The sequence below is a fragment of the Parasteatoda tepidariorum genome, chromosome 9 (assembly GCF_043381705.1).
Source record: "Parasteatoda tepidariorum isolate YZ-2023 chromosome 9, CAS_Ptep_4.0, whole genome shotgun sequence".
Taxonomy (NCBI): Eukaryota; Metazoa; Arthropoda; class Arachnida; order Araneae; family Theridiidae; genus Parasteatoda; species Parasteatoda tepidariorum.
This window is the reverse complement of record NC_092212.1, coordinates 46,900,307-46,916,157: the sequence shown is the minus strand read 5'-3', so window position 1 is coordinate 46,916,157 and position 15,851 is coordinate 46,900,307. Positions and strand designations below refer to the sequence as shown.

At 27.0% G+C, this 15,851-nt stretch overlaps 2 protein-coding genes across 8 annotated transcripts in view; one reads left to right on the top strand and one right to left on the bottom strand.

Annotated features, from left to right (window-relative positions):
* The window catches only part of LOC107438219 (protein AF-10), a 40,682-nt gene extending 35,384 nt beyond the window's left edge, over positions 1 to 5,298 (bottom strand). Inside the window, exon 1 of one of the 3 annotated variants that reach the window (XM_071184845.1) lies at positions 5,166 to 5,298. Coding sequence is in view for 2 of the 3 variants with exons in the window: in XM_043042501.2 (XP_042898435.1) it covers positions 3,065 to 3,173 (109 nt within the window). In the remaining variant the exon portion in view is untranslated. Of the gene's footprint in view, positions 1 to 3,064; positions 3,370 to 5,165 lie in introns of those variants that run through there. The other 2 variants (XM_043042501.2, XM_043042499.2) reach the window with 2 other exon arrangements.
* LOC107438875 (activating signal cointegrator 1) overlaps positions 3,760 to 15,851 on the top strand; it is a 27,518-nt gene continuing 15,426 nt past the window's right edge. The window contains exons 1-4 of one of the 5 annotated variants that reach the window (XM_071184846.1): positions 3,760 to 4,146; positions 5,700 to 5,912; positions 9,030 to 9,211; positions 12,533 to 12,821. In XM_071184846.1, the coding sequence (XP_071040947.1) occupies positions 5,715 to 5,912; positions 9,030 to 9,211; positions 12,533 to 12,821 (669 nt within the window). In that variant the 5' untranslated portion in view covers positions 3,760 to 4,146; positions 5,700 to 5,714. Of the gene's footprint in view, positions 4,147 to 5,385; positions 5,534 to 5,699; positions 5,913 to 9,029; positions 9,212 to 12,532; positions 12,822 to 15,851 lie in introns of those variants that run through there. The other 4 variants (XM_043042503.2, XM_043042502.1, XM_043042506.2 and 1 more) reach the window with 4 other exon arrangements.

Genomic DNA, 15,851 nt, shown 5'->3' with positions numbered 1-15,851 from the left:
ATTTGAAGCAAATAATTCACATCACAGATAATCAAGCAATTCAAATAATGTGATCTAAATCATGATCTAAATCATGCGATTTGGATCAGTATTCGAATAAAGTGATTCAGATCAGTAATTTGAATAGAATGTTTTGGATCAGCGATTCCTCCAATCACTATTCAATTCAAGTGATTCGGATCAGTGACTTATATCAGTGATTCGAATCAAGTGATTTGGATCTTAATTCTGTTCAAGTAATTTGATTACTAGATCGAATTACATGACTTAATTAATGACTTAACTGTGAATCATGAGATTGAATCAAATGCTTCAAAAATCTATTCAGCTTTTGACTTACCTAGAACTCTTTTTCCTGTAACAAAATGTTGATAGAAAAAAAGTTATAATAAACAAATAGCTTAGCTGAAACGCTTTGTTAAAAAGTGTTATATTAAAAAGAAAAAAATAGCAAAAATGGTACGTAAAAATCATTCTGAATTCTTAGAACTAACAGGTTTTTTTTATTTTTAAACACTGGAAAACAAGAACAATCGCACTGCCTAAACATCCATACATCAACAACATTTTCTTCAAATATGTTACTAAGTTTACTGATAAAAAAAGTTAACTCTCAGAACATTGATGATTAAATAAATATTACTATATATTCCGTCAACATTTCTAAATATGCGTGTGGAGGTTTGTTAGTCAAGTGGCCCTTCAGTCAAAAAGGTTGTACACCCATGCAAAGTCAAATTACATTCATGATTTAAAATCCCTCATCGCCATTCATATTTACATGATTTAAGATCGCACAGCCTGTTTTGTATTTTCACAATTCTATATCAAATAGCAGCAGAATTCGTATTCACATGATTTCAAATTCAAACATCGAGTTTCATATTCACACAATTTTAAAATCAAATATTGATACTAGTATTCATGTGATTTTAAAATCTTAAATCGAGATTTGCACTCACACAATTTAAGTAAATAAAAAAAAACTTCCATCGATATTTTTATTAAACTGCTAATAACATTTGCATTATATTTTTCCTCCTCAAATTTCAGTTACTTTAGAATTATTTAAAAAGTGCTTCAGCATATAACATTTCTGGATTTCTATTTTCAGATTTTTTTTCGATCAAAACTCCCTGTGGTAAAAATTAATAAGGAGTTTTATAAGAATTAAAATATTTTTAAAACAAATCTGTGATTTTCAAACAAATTTCACCAAACGGGTTACAAGTTATCTTGCAGAGGTTTTTGAGATATTGTATTAGCAGAAAGTTTCTCTTTTTATCTAAGTCTGATGATTAATATCTATCTAAAATAGATATCTAATTCTATTCTTTTCACAAAAATTTTTTTTTAAAAAGGTGAAATTTTTTTTTTTAATTCCAATCACTTTGCACAAAACCATCATAGGGGTCTGTTTAAAAAAATTACAATTTTAGTTTTTAGAATCTTTAAGGTAGCAAATTTTTAATTTTTTAAATTGCTAATTTTTTTAAAGAAAAAAAATTCAAGGTATAAAATCCTTGACAGGGGTCTGTCTAGGTTTTTCTGAGAGGTACCAATTTTGTGAAAATGTAGACATAATTTGTGAAAATTAAAAATATTAAAAAATCAACATAAAAATATGGACTTATCGTTTCTTATGGGATACAAAAATAAAATTTTACGAAAAAGTATTTTGTGAAACTACCGCTTTTCCTACAGTTGAATTTGTGAAGGTACCACTAAACGGTAGTAAATTTGGCCTGGACAGACCCCTGATTGATTTAAAATGTTGAAATATAGTTACTGCTTAAAAACATATGGAAATTAATTTGTCATAGAAAAAAAGATACATAATAACTTTATTGTTATCTGTTAAAAATTATTAATTTTTCATGCAAAATATTTTTTGGAAGACTTTAGAAATATTTTGGCTTCCTATAATGCTTATTAATTTTATTTTTTATGTGTGGCTTATCCATTTTATTTTAGCTTAACCAAAAGATTGCAATTAGACATTCTTCTTTAGAATTTGCAACATAATATTTCCATTTCAGTTAAGAACAGTGAAAAAAAATTTTCTTAGTCCCCTAATCATAGAGGATAGAGTAAACAATAATTAATTTCTAAAAAATAATAAATTCGAACATTTCAAATCTTTGAATTATTTATGATATTTGTAACAATAACTTTTATATCATTGGGTTCTTATTCAGTTCTAAAGATCTATTCAAATTATGAAATTATGTACCACTTTAGTATTAAAAAAAAAACTAATAATATTTCACACTGAATTAGTCCTTTTCTAAAGCTTATTGGTATAGTCATTTAATTGCCAAAAAATACACTAAATTAAACTACACACTAAACTGAATTTGACCCTTTTAATTTTCAGAGGATCTCTGAAATATTGATCTCAAAAAACACATTTGATAGGTATTTCATGAAAAAAAAAATTAATCTTGTAACAATAAAAAAAAAAAACAAATGAGTTATTTTTAAATTCTAAATGAAAACACAAAATTAAATTTTAAGTTGTGGGGAAAAATTTCCCCTTTAAATTTCGTGTGATCTACATGTTCAAAAAATTAAATATATGCATTAAATATTAAAGATGAATGTTCGCTTTCTCCTACGGAATCTCCTATTTAACAGAAAATATTGTTCTTGAAAAACAAATTTAATGGGTTTTTCACGAAAAAAAAAACTTATTAATTTATAACAATAAAATAATAAACAATCCTAAATGAAAACACAAAATTAAATTTTAAGTTGTGGGGAAAAAATTTCACCTCTAAATTTCGTGTGATCTTCAAGTTCAAAAAATTAAATATTAAAGATGAATGTTCGTTTTCTCTTAACGAATCTCCCTTTTAACAGAAAATAACTAATATAAATCCTCTTTAGCTTTATTTATAGTTATCAAAATTTTTATAAACATTCCCCCCTTCCCCTCCAATTAGATGGCGACAGCAGGTTTGCCCTTGTGCATAACTAATTACCTAATGGAAATACCACAAACTATAATGTTTTTTAAAACCTAATCTATATTGCAATAAAGCTAATTATTGATTACACTAACCTTGATGAACAGCAACATTACAACCTTGGCCATCACAATAAACAAGGGGGTTTTCAGCCCAACCACGCTCGTCAGAGCATACACAACATCCCCCAACCATCTCCTTCATTTTTAGTAAAAAGCCTAGGTGAAAAGAGTCATTTTCGCCGAATGCTGCATCTCTTTACGAAAAAGAGAGAGCACTCTCACATCAAATCCCCACAGTTTTAGAAAATATAATCGAAATACAACAAATTAATCATAACAAAGAAGTCACTCCTAAATTAAACAGTTCTTTCATTCATCAAGAATAGCCGCGAAGAGGTGAGTTGAGAAAACAGCCGCAGACAATAAATAACCACTTTTGTTTTCTTATCATCTTTAAAACAAAATATTCGAAAAATAAATAATTAAAATTAAAAACAAAAATGTGGTTTCAAAATAAATAACTTTATTTCAACATAAGAAATTCTTTTAAAAAAAAAATTTTTTCATAAATAATTTTGAAGGATAAAAATTGTTTCATGTTTTGAAAATTTTCTATAATAACTCATAACATAACTATAATATGTCAGCGTGTACAGTTAATTATTATTGATTATCTAAAAAATTAATTTTATGAATAAGAAGCTCTAATTCTCTTATCTCATAAATTTATAAGAGATAAAAACTAACAGGTACTAAATACTAGGTATGTTTAGCTACCATTAAATAACAGATACTACACTAACATTAACTTTCTTAAGTTAAACAGTCTAGAAATGATATTCTATTAAATAAATTTCTTTGTAATCGACCTTTTAAGTAATAAATAACATAAGGAAAGGGTTTATGCCTCATTTCAAAAAAGATTTTATAAATTTAAAGATGCCTTGGTAGCCTTAGTCTTTTAATTGTTTATGTCCCCCTAAATAATTAAAATTGTCTTAATGTCATCAATATTTCAGACAAATAGAGAGAATTTTCCTCAATCAATATAGAAATCAATTCATTAAAGGTATAAACAAAAATGAGATTAAAAGAATCTCTTTTAAATATAAGTTCAGAGTCTAATTGATAAGTTGTTACCTATTTTGAGATATGTTTTAAATATAATATATAAGGTAATTTATTATTGTTATAAACTTTTTAACTCCCATTAATACACAAATCACAGCTTTATACTAAAAATGAACTTTAAATAACATTTTTATGATATTAATATAAATCCTAAGAATATACAACACAATTCTTTTTAATATATGTTATTTTTCTTAAAAAAAAGCTGGAGATTGTTATTGTTTACTTAATTAAGGTTGGACTTAAATTAAGAAATGAGCCTTCACTTAATATTTTTGAATCAGCAACATAATAAAAAAAACTAAAAAGTACATTTATAATTAAACTTGCCTTTTGGAAGTTTATTTATTTGCATAACTTCATTTAAATTAAGGTTATAACTATTTTTTTCTCAATATATCAACAAATTTACAGTTCATATTTAGAAAATGTATCATAAAATTTTCTGACAATCTCCTTTAAAAAAAAAAAAAAAACAAGGATGATACTACATAGACTGTTATTTCAAAGAATCTAATATCAAACAGAGGGTTACTTTATTTAATTTAGATTAATTTTTGAATGGACATGGCACTAATAGTTTTTAAAAGATTTTGCAAAATAACACTTACACTGTGAGCTAAAGGAAATACCCAGGTATAAGAAAATAATCTAATTTTATAATAATTTATAACATTTGCCAAATTAATTAATTTTGATTTTATTATAATTAGCAAATTTTATCATAAAAGCAGTTTAATGCATGTGTAAATACAATATATTATGATTTATACATCTTATGTATAAAAATTTTGATTCAACTCCTCATAACATTCCTAGTTTCATGAGCATGTTAAATTTATATGCTTTATTAAAACATGTATTCTAAATAAGTACATCGTTAAGATTATTTATAGGTACTTATTTTATTATAATTACATCAATAATGTAAAATAAATTGTAAATTGAGTCAGTATGATCAAGAATTTTTCACATTAATAAATTAGTTTAAATGATATTCAACAACTAAATAATGATATAACAAAACACTTCTTAATTGCAACATCTTAATTTAAATAAATACCTCTCAATTTAAACGATATGATAACCGATGACACGTGCTTGTTTCTAATCACGCTTACAATGTTTCCATGTTGTATTTGTTGACAGATGCAAATTCATGTGATAGGCGGAGCAATAGCACTTTGCGCAGTCGCTGTAGGAACTTTTACATCTTGTAACCAATAGGGATCAAGAAAAGGTAAAACAGTAAAAAAAAAATTTCCTTTTTATAACTAGTAAAAATTAAGAACGGGTACTAGTGTGTGAGTAACAGGTATCTACATCTGCTACTTTAAACATTGTAAAATGTAAATAATGAAAGAAGTGAGAATAAATCATATAAATTTATAGGAAGTTTATGGAGGCGTTTTGTATCGTTTTTCAGATTATGTGATTAAGTTTTTTTTCTCTGAATGCTTTTTGCAGACTATGATTGATTTTAGTCTTAAATAAATTTATTTTTTAACAAATTCAATTTATTAGGTTATTACTCAAAAATAATTGACCATTCCTGCTTTAACATCATTTATTTTAATTGTTGTAAATTACTTTTCAGTTTTGAAAATAGATCATGAGGAAATCAGGAAAAAGTTCAAAATTTGTTCCTTTGAGTGCATCTGATTTAGCCCAGGATAAATATCTTCTTCCTGGCAGGAGACCATGTACATGTGAAGCTTCTAGGCACAATTTAATAAATAACTGCCTGAAATGCGGCCGTATTGTTTGTGAGCAAGAAGGATCTGGTCCTTGTTTCACTTGTAAACATTTGGTAAATGCAAGAAATTTTCATACAAATATTGTGTTTAATTTTTATATTGGCAACCACATTCATATTGCTTCATAAGGGGATAAAATAAATCCTACTTAATGCAAAGACTGCCCCATGGTTTAAATTTTTCAGGAGGACAAAATTAGAATGCTCAGAAAATTTGTAATTCCTAAATTTGGCATATTAAAAAAAAATCTCTTTATTTTTTCCTTGTTTATAATAATTTAAATCAGTGGTTTATGAAAATTTTCTTTATTTAACTGAAATATTGAGGAGGACTATTGTTACGGTGGTATACAGACACAAAACTACTACTTATCAATTTAACCTGTGATCGTTTTATTTTATGCATATATTGTCGAATTAATTTACATACTTCAACTATTTAAAATACTTAGATTAATAACACTTTAATAAAATACAAAATTTAAATAACAAATTAATTAAAAGGCTTTGATTGGTAACAAATAAACTAATTGGCATGGAGAGAACTTACCCATACTGATGTTCATATTGGAAGTTGGTGAACCTCAAAATGACTCGGTTCTACTCTCTCTACTACTACTGCTACCGTTTTTGTTGTCTTTTTTTTATCTTTTATACTAAACTTTTTGCTAGATAAGACTATTGCTAAATTCTGGAAAGGTCACACAAGAGATCAAACTTGGACTATAAACTTCTGATTAACCCTTTCCGACACGTATTTCTTAACTTTAATCAAGAGAGTTTATTTGTATTTGCTTAAGTTCTATGTACTAATGGAAGTTTCCACAGTATTTTAAATCTAATCAATTATTTTGCAATTTACGATAAATCTATTTTAAATGTTTTATTGTGATTCTGAATTAAGTGACGATAAGCGTCACACTATGTAATTGGCAAGATTTCAGTATCGTGATCTGTGGCAGAATAATTGCCAAGTCTGGGCATACTTTCGGGCAGTGGCTCCTGAGAAACTAAAAAAAAAAAAACTTCGCAGAACGGGAACATCTTGAAAGGCATAACTAGTAGCCACCCCCGGGCAAATCTCTACAGGTTTTCATTACAAAAAAAATTTGCAAGTTTAAAATCTATTTGGCACCTTGGCGATTGTAGTCGGTCTGACAGGTCACAATACAGAAATATCCCCTTGTAATTTTCTACAATGTCATTTTCCATCTTCCTATGTCATTTTCTGCTGGTCCGGAAAAATTGCCTATATGAGTAATGTTAAATTTGAAGCTATGCCTTTTTTTATTTATTTATTATTATCATTTTTTTTTTTTTTTGAAAAGTTACCCTTTTTAATGTGTTCTTCTAACAAATGGAAATAATTTTTTCCCTACGAAGCTGGCATTAACTTTCCCACGTTTTCTTTTTTCTTCTTAAAAAAAAGAGACTTTATTTGCTGTCTGCAGATTTTCTGACATTCTTCTATTCAATCTTATTGTCCCTTGGTCTGTGAGAGGGATTTCCCCCCTTAAGTCAAAATGAGAAAGGTTGTGTAATGGACAAAGCACAAAAAGGGTGGGTAGGTGGAAGTATGGAAGCTTAAATTGTAAAATTTGTTAGTTGAATTTTTTAACAAACTTCAGACTTCGAATCTTGAAATTATACAATAAATTAAAGAACTTGTCACTTAACAACTTATTTGGTAGATGTTCTTTTTTCTAATTTCTGATAGCATGCAAGATTCTCCTCATTCAAAAATAAATGTTCTGGAAGCTCTGAATTTGTTTTGTTTTTTTTGCATCTATAAGTAAAAAACATGTTGAAATTGTATCTAAAAGTAAAAAACATGTTGAAATTGTATCTAAAAGTAAAAAATATGTTAAGGTTACACTTTTTTCTATTAGTTCATCTCGTGAGTGTCAATTTTTGAAAAATATACTTCTATTTTTTGGTACCCTGAATTTTACGTTATCCCACACACAACAATAACTGACAAATAATCAAGCAACTATACCATTTTTCGAAATATGCCCTGTCAAATATGATAATGCAATGTTGAATATAACCATTATAAAAGTCACTCTATTAAAACCAATACCAACTCAATTTTCATGGACAGATATCAATGAAACTTCGTAAAAATAGATTATGGGAAAAGAAATTTGCTTTCAAAAAATTAGTTCTAATTTTCACCTCCAGGTACAAGGGCTCATGTAAAGAACATCTAAAATTTTATTTAATCATGGCATGCATTCAACGGGCATTCCATTTTTGCTAACTGCATGCTTAAAACATGTTATCAGACATGTGAATTTTCAGTATCTTTTTGTGTAATTGTGCATTAATATCTTAAAATATGTTGACAACTTGGCTTCTTTAAACCATTTCAGTATTTCTTTCATTCTGTCACATGTTTGTGTTATTTTGAGTTCTACTAAAATGCCAAGATTCTGTTGATTTATTGCAGCAATATGACATGCTTGCACATACACATGATAAAAGTTTTGGTACTCCTTTATCAGTGCAATGGAGTTTTTTTTTCTCAGTTACAATGATAACATTCTGATAAATGAAAATTTTATTTGACTGCAATATTTGATTCCAATCTGGGGTGTCTTGAAATTGGCACCAATGGAAATATGCCAAAACTGGTTGGCAGTAAAAAAATCACCAAAAAGCAGGAGCATACTGGTAACAAATCAGTTCTAAAGCTTTCAACCCTTTTGCGGCGAGTTGTTTTTTTTACAACGGAACAATTTTGGTAGTATAAACTATGAGTAGGGCAAAGCAACATTATGCACGATAGCGCCATCTATGTTCTGTGAATGAAAATACCTTTAAAAATATTGGCAGCACGGGTGGGAAAGTCTCCCATTAGACAGGGAAGGGTTTCTGTCCCAAGCGAGTTTTTTGAAATTTGCTTGGGGCGTATGTGTCCCATTAGGCGCGAAAGGGTTAAAAAAGGCTAAGGTATCAAAGTTCCGTTAACCTAGTTCGAACTTTCTTCCGAAGCTGATATTTTAAAACAATTATTAGTTAAAATTTTAAACTACCGGAGATTTTCTTACTTTTTTAATTCGTACTGGTTTAAAAATACATTCTGAAAAAGAATATTGCCATATTAATGTTTTTGTTATCTGTCTATATATATGTTACTAAATGTTATCCTTATTAAATTTTTTTAAGGTTTGCACTAGAGGAGAACAAGAAATAATTGCACGCCAGAGTAAACAAAGCTTCAAACTCTATAATAAATTAATGAGTACAGATTCAAACAATGAGACTATTGATATGAATGTTAAATTGGACTCTAAACTTCAAAGTGCTATTCAACATCGAGACAAACTAATTGAATATGACCGTAATGCGTATGTATAGTTTTCATTATCTTTTTCAATTTTATCTGGTACTTTTTATAGTTGTACTTCAGAATACTACATAAAAGCTTTATATACTACAAAATATATTTCTTGGTTATTAGCTCCTTAAAGAAGATATTGTGTCATGTAAAAATATAAATTTGTATACCTTACAGCTACACCTATCTCACAGCTACTCAAAAATACTTTCTAAAATCTCTGTTTTGTTAAACTGAAAACTCTCTCTTTGTACTTAAAAGAAGTGATTAAATGCCCTGGGTAGAAATTGCCAATTCAAGAAAAGTAAATACAGCTCAACTATTTTTTAAGATGAACTAAATGAGGTCCATACACATTAGATAAACAAATATTTAGCACGTCCAAAAAGTTGCCCTTTAAAATAATGCATAAAGTAGCATGGTACTTTTCTATTTCGCCAGCGTGAGCAATAAAGTTGACAATGAAAAGTCACCGGATTTATGTAAATGTAATTTTTTTTGGTTTCGTTAGCTTAAAAAAAAACTTAAAGAAATAAAATAAAATTTTAAAATGCTGAAATGCTCGCACCAGCAAAATAGAAAAGTACCAGTAGTATTTATACATTTTCTGTTTCTATCTTAAAGTTCCTAATTTTTCAGATTTTCTTTTTTTTTTCTTACTGATTTTTAATGTACTAAGTTGCAAAAATGCAATACATTTTCTTTAACTATGTTCCTTTTTTCATTTTCTTGACAGTTTTCTCTTTTTCCTTAAGATGCTATTCTATTTTCTGTTGTGTTTTATATCCTGATCCCATTGTTATGTTGGCTTAAAAAATTGCCTTAAGATCCCTACATTTATGACAATTTAACTTTTTAACCCAAACAATTATGATTTTGTTTTTAAATATCATTCATTAAAACAGACAATTTATAACTCTCATATATAACAATTTAAACTCTCATGTTATTATTATTATTTTGTTTCAAGTTTTTGATTATCTTATAAATTATATATATCCCTGATGTATCTGGCCCTAAACCTTTAGAAGAAAGAAGTTTTAGGTTTAAAAACCCCTGCTAATATAATCATCTAAAAATGTTTAAATTTATCTTATTATTTAATATTATGATTTTCATTTCTATAATTAGAAATGTGAAGACATTTTGCATTTTTCCAAATGATTGAAATAGAAAATAAAGTTTTCAAACTTTTAATACCAAAACTAATTTTTTTAAAAAAATCACTATTGTTATTAAGAAATCCTTTTATGATATCATAGCCATGATTCTTCAATGACTTTTAGAAATATAGATATCAAGGTTCTGCTTAACTCACCCCAAAGGCAGGTCAGGTTAATTGTAGCAATTTTCTTTAATATATTTATATATGAGTGTTTGTAAGATGTGTTACAATATAAATGTGTAATTTAAAATTTTTTTTTATAATACTCTCTTTAAAAACACAATTATTTAGTAACCCTGCGGCAAAATCACGGCGATATTGTCGCAGAACGTTATTGAGTTCTTACAGAAAATTTTTTATTTTGGAAAGCAAAAAAAAACATTTCTTTTCTTTTCTACAGAAATTTACATGGAATATTCATATCATGCATTTAGATAATCACTTTTTGATGCTCTCAATTTACCCCGATAGTAAATCGATGCAATGTTTCGATTGTATTTTCAGCAGTTAGTGATTTTGTCGTAGATTTTAAATATCGTAATAGATTTCAAACAATATGGGAAATTCGAATCGTGCATTTGAGTATTTACATTTTAAGGCAGTAATTCTATCGAATTTTTGGCATTTATTGCTATTAATTACCCCATAGTTTTTAAGTCCGATATTTTTTATACAACATTATTTATTACAACAACCTAATCTCGATACGAAATTCGCATTTCAGGAGCTCGATTCACATGATTTCGTCTTTGATCTTTTTTTCTGCAATTACTACTGCGGATTCCATGATTTTTAATTATTTTTTTACTGTGTTAATTATTTACAAAAGGCGAAGAAAGAAATGATTTGTGCGTTCCCGTCCCCCAACGAAATGCAAGAATATCACCTACAATATTAGAATAAAAAATTATTACATGTGCAATTAAAAAAATATATATTATGGGCTTTTTCTTTGTATACACAGCGCTTTTTTATAAATTTTAAATTAGTAGCATATATGTTTGTTATTATTAAAAGTATCTTGCAGAAAGATATTAGTGCTAGAGAGTTTTGTTGCAGATAGCTCAAAAAAATTCTTTTGAGGAGTCCGATTCACGTGATTTCGTCTTCGATTTTTTTTACAGCAATTACTACTACGGATTCCATGATTTTTAATTATTTTTTTACTGTGTTAATTATTTACAAAATGCGAAGAAGGAAATGATTTGTGCGTTCCTGCCCCCCAACAGAATGCAAGAATATCACCTACAATATTAGAATAAAAAATTATTACATGAGCAATTAAAAAAATATATATTATGGCTTTTTCTTTGTATACACAGCGCTTTTTTATAAATTTTAAATTAATAGCATATATGTTTGTTATTATTAAAAGTGTCTTGCAGAAAGATATTAGTGCTAGAGAGTTTTGTTGCAGGTAGCTCAAAAAACTTCTGCCACAGAGTTTAGTAATTAGAATTTTCAAATTTAAGAATGTGAGAATATTAATCATTCTTTAAATCTAAAGTATTCTTGCAACAACCCGTCAGGGATCATGGTGATTAAGATTCCATAATCATGTGATAAACAGCATGATGTTGAGAATGTAGTCGATATTGTGCACAACCAACCTTTATTTCCCAGACCAGCTTGTACACATCAATCTAAAGCTACGTAAACTTCAAGCCCCCACTGGGTATTAATCTCCATTTTTTTTTTTCAACAATAGCTCAGTGCCCTAACTTCCGAGCCATCACGGCTATTCTTTAAATTTATCAAACTTGTTAAAAGGTTTTAGGAAAAAGCTAGGTTATTTTTGCTTTTATATGTAACATATATTTTACTATTCATGTTTTCTTTTTAGTTATAAATTTTTTGCTTTTTCTTATTAAACTGTCATATTATATGTATTGTTTTAATTTATCGAACTTAACGTTGATAATAAAATATCACAAAATGAAACACGTGCTATATATACATTTTCGCAACATGATTTCTAAAAAACTATATTTAGACATATATGAGGTGTATGTATGACATAATTTACTTTAAAAAAAGATTTAAAATGCTTTAAAAAATAGATTTATGAGAAAATAATCCAAAAATTTTCTAGCAAAAACACTGTATGTGCTGTTTTTTTTCAATCTATTCCTTCAATTCCTCAATTTCCTATATCCTCAATTTCAGAGAGAGAAGAACTAAAGTTATTGATGATGAAAATGATTATTTTCATGTGAATTCACAGTGGCTTTCTGAAAAAGAAAGAAAAATATTAAATAAGAAAAAGGAGGAAATGCATGATAAAATGCATAGTCGCCGAAATAACGCTTTCACTTTCGATTTCGCTGGAAGAAAAGTAGTTGAAGATATACCAGATTTAAGTATTGATCCAGATGATTTATTAAAATCTGATACAAGTATATTTGAATTCCAAGAACATGACTTTTCAGATTTGCCTTCGAATATTCAACCTGTTGTAAGTTACTGAATCATATATTCATAAGTTTCTAGTATAATTATTAATTACAAATAAGTATAATAATATTTTTAGGAGTATTTGACTGGAGAATTGTTAAAATCCGATTCTAATATACAGTCAAACCTATATGTTACAAACTCAAAGTGAGACCGAAACTTTTGGAATATTGGAAATTGAATATCAATTATTTTTTTAACATTTCAGTCAAATGACTAACTGTACTGATATCTTAAAAGTTGTATAATATGTATTTATTCATAAAGCAGTTAAATCTTACAATGTCCTTATCTTTGCTTTTTTATTTGATTTTACGTTTCGCTAAAGTTTTTCTGTTTAGTCATTTTCCTTTTCTGATGGATCTCCTGATACTGTAGCATCTTTTAATATTTCTGATTCACTATCACCATATACTGAATTGTTTCCAACAGAACGTGCCAACTTTTCTTAGGTAGCGGCCAATGCCAAGGGTCATAAACTTTTACTCATTTTATTATTTTGAAATACGTATCATTTTATGAATAGTAATTATATATTATCATTTTAAATGTGAAACAGTTTTCCAAAATTTTATCTGCTTAAAGTCTTTTAGGTGATTATGACGATCTTATAGTTAATCTAATCTTTTTATACCATCAGAATAGTTAACAAAAAATAATTTACCTCTGGGAAGCAAATTTTTTTTTTTTAAATTAATTAAATCTGAAAGATTTTAATTAATGAATTTTATAATTTTCTCATTTAAATTTGTTAACGCTGGGGAATACATTTCAATGACACAACATTTTGATCATAACTGCGTAAAAAAAAAATTTCGCTACTCAAAAACATTTTGATTTAGGCATAATTTACATTTTGATTCAGACATAGATTTGAATTCACTCATGTATATAAATAGATAGTTATACAATAAAGTAGAATTAACATTTACCCCAAAAGATAAAAAAGCAAATAAAGAATTATTTGAAAAAATATATGATGTTAAAAACTTCTTACATGGGAAATCTAAATATCATTAATACACCTAAAGATACAATTTAATAATATGTACTGGAGAGCTTGATAATACATCTGCCATCGATAAAAACTAATTTTAAGGAAATAATAAAATAGAAACATTAAACTAAAAAATATCAAACGAAATGTCTTAAATAAATTTGACAAAAACATATTTTTGGTCAAACATTAAACTAAAAAAATAAATAAAGAAAATTAAACTAGAAATATGAAAATTAAAATGTATTTTTGAAGAAAAAAAATATATGCCGTACATTTCTGAATTTTAACTCATCTAAGTCGAAGGGTGCACTTTTTATCTTGAAATTCATCAAAAATTCAAAACTCGTGTGTATATATATATATATAGCAATATAAATACAAAAAAACACGAAGAAAATTAAGAAAATAATAAAGATGAGTTTCACTAGATTTGAATTCACTCATGTATATAATAATAAAGATAAGTTTCATTTATTGCGCATAAGCTGCAAGTAATCAGAACACTCATAAGATCAGTTCAAAATGAAGATGAAACGAAGGAAAATTATAGACATATGAGAAAGGGTGGGAAAGAAAAATAATAATAAAAAAATAACAAACAACTGGGGGAAAAAATGTTTTAAAAAAGGGATAAAAAATTTTTTAAAAATCCGGAAAATAAAAGATATAATCGTTTCATTAGCCCACACGCAAAAAAGAGTGCTTTCTGATATTGCATCAATATAGCCAAATATATCAATGCAATAGTGTGAGGAGCACATATATATTTATATATATATATAAGCCAATGTTAAAAAAAATAAGGCATGCAATGCTTGGAAATAAAAATATACCCTCTCTCTTATAGTAACGAAAAGATCTAGTAATGGTTGCACAGTGGGTAAAAAAAGCATGTACCTTTCCTTGTCGTAATTTTATCTTTTAAAAAATATTGCGTCAGTAACAATATCTATGAGAGTGAAGGTCATTTAATCTGATAATATGGATGAAGACATCAGAAGTGAGGACGATGCATATCTGGACCTTCCGATAACTGAGCAGAATTTTGTCGAGAATTTGATTCGGATACAGAATTTAATGGATTTTAGTGTATTCTTTTTGTTTTTATATATTTTCATCTACCTAAATATACGTAAGATAGAAGATTAAAAAGTAATAGTATTCCTTTTGAATTGTTCTTTTTATGTGTTTTTCAATTTAATGTTAAGGTATATTTTATCAAAGATAAGAAAATTGCAAAATTATTTTGAAAGCCGTTTTTATAAAAATGTTGTGGCTTCTTACCGAATAAAATTTGCACCTTATTTGCATTTTTTAAAAAAAAAAAATTTTATTTCAATTTAGAATATTTTACATTTTTGGTGTATATTTTAGCATACTTTTAATATCAAAAAAACTGTCAACTCAATTCATTTCTGAATATTTTTAGTAATATATTTAATATCTAAATATTTAAACTCTAAAATATTTAAATGTCAAGTTCTTTCAAGACCCAAGAATATTTTAATGTATCACCCTTTTTAGTTACTAAGACAACCTGCTAAAATAATCTTTTATTTTAATTTTAAAAAAATTGTATTTTTTTAATGGGGGTCCACTAAAATACTGTAATTTTTCATGCTTGCCATTTAAAAAAAAAATGCTTTCAATGATTCTTGTGTCTGATACTAATTACTGCTTAAATTAGGTAAATTGTAAGAATATTTTAAGACTCTCAGAATTACCTGTTTCAAAATAATGTTAATATAATAGTAAATTTTTAAAATCTGATACAGAATTATTTTTCACGTAACAAAATTTTTTGTTTCGGACAGTTTTCCGCTGAACTATTTTTTTTTTCTTTGAAAAAAATACTTATCTCTATTCTGGTAAAATTTGAAATAGTGTTGTAAAATTTACAGTGAGTAAATATTGAAAGAAAATTATAATTTTTTTATGAATAAAGATGTAGTTATGCTTTGTAGACAATCATAAAATTGTTTTACTTTGGTATGTATGTTGATAGCATTTTAGTCATATATATATATATAT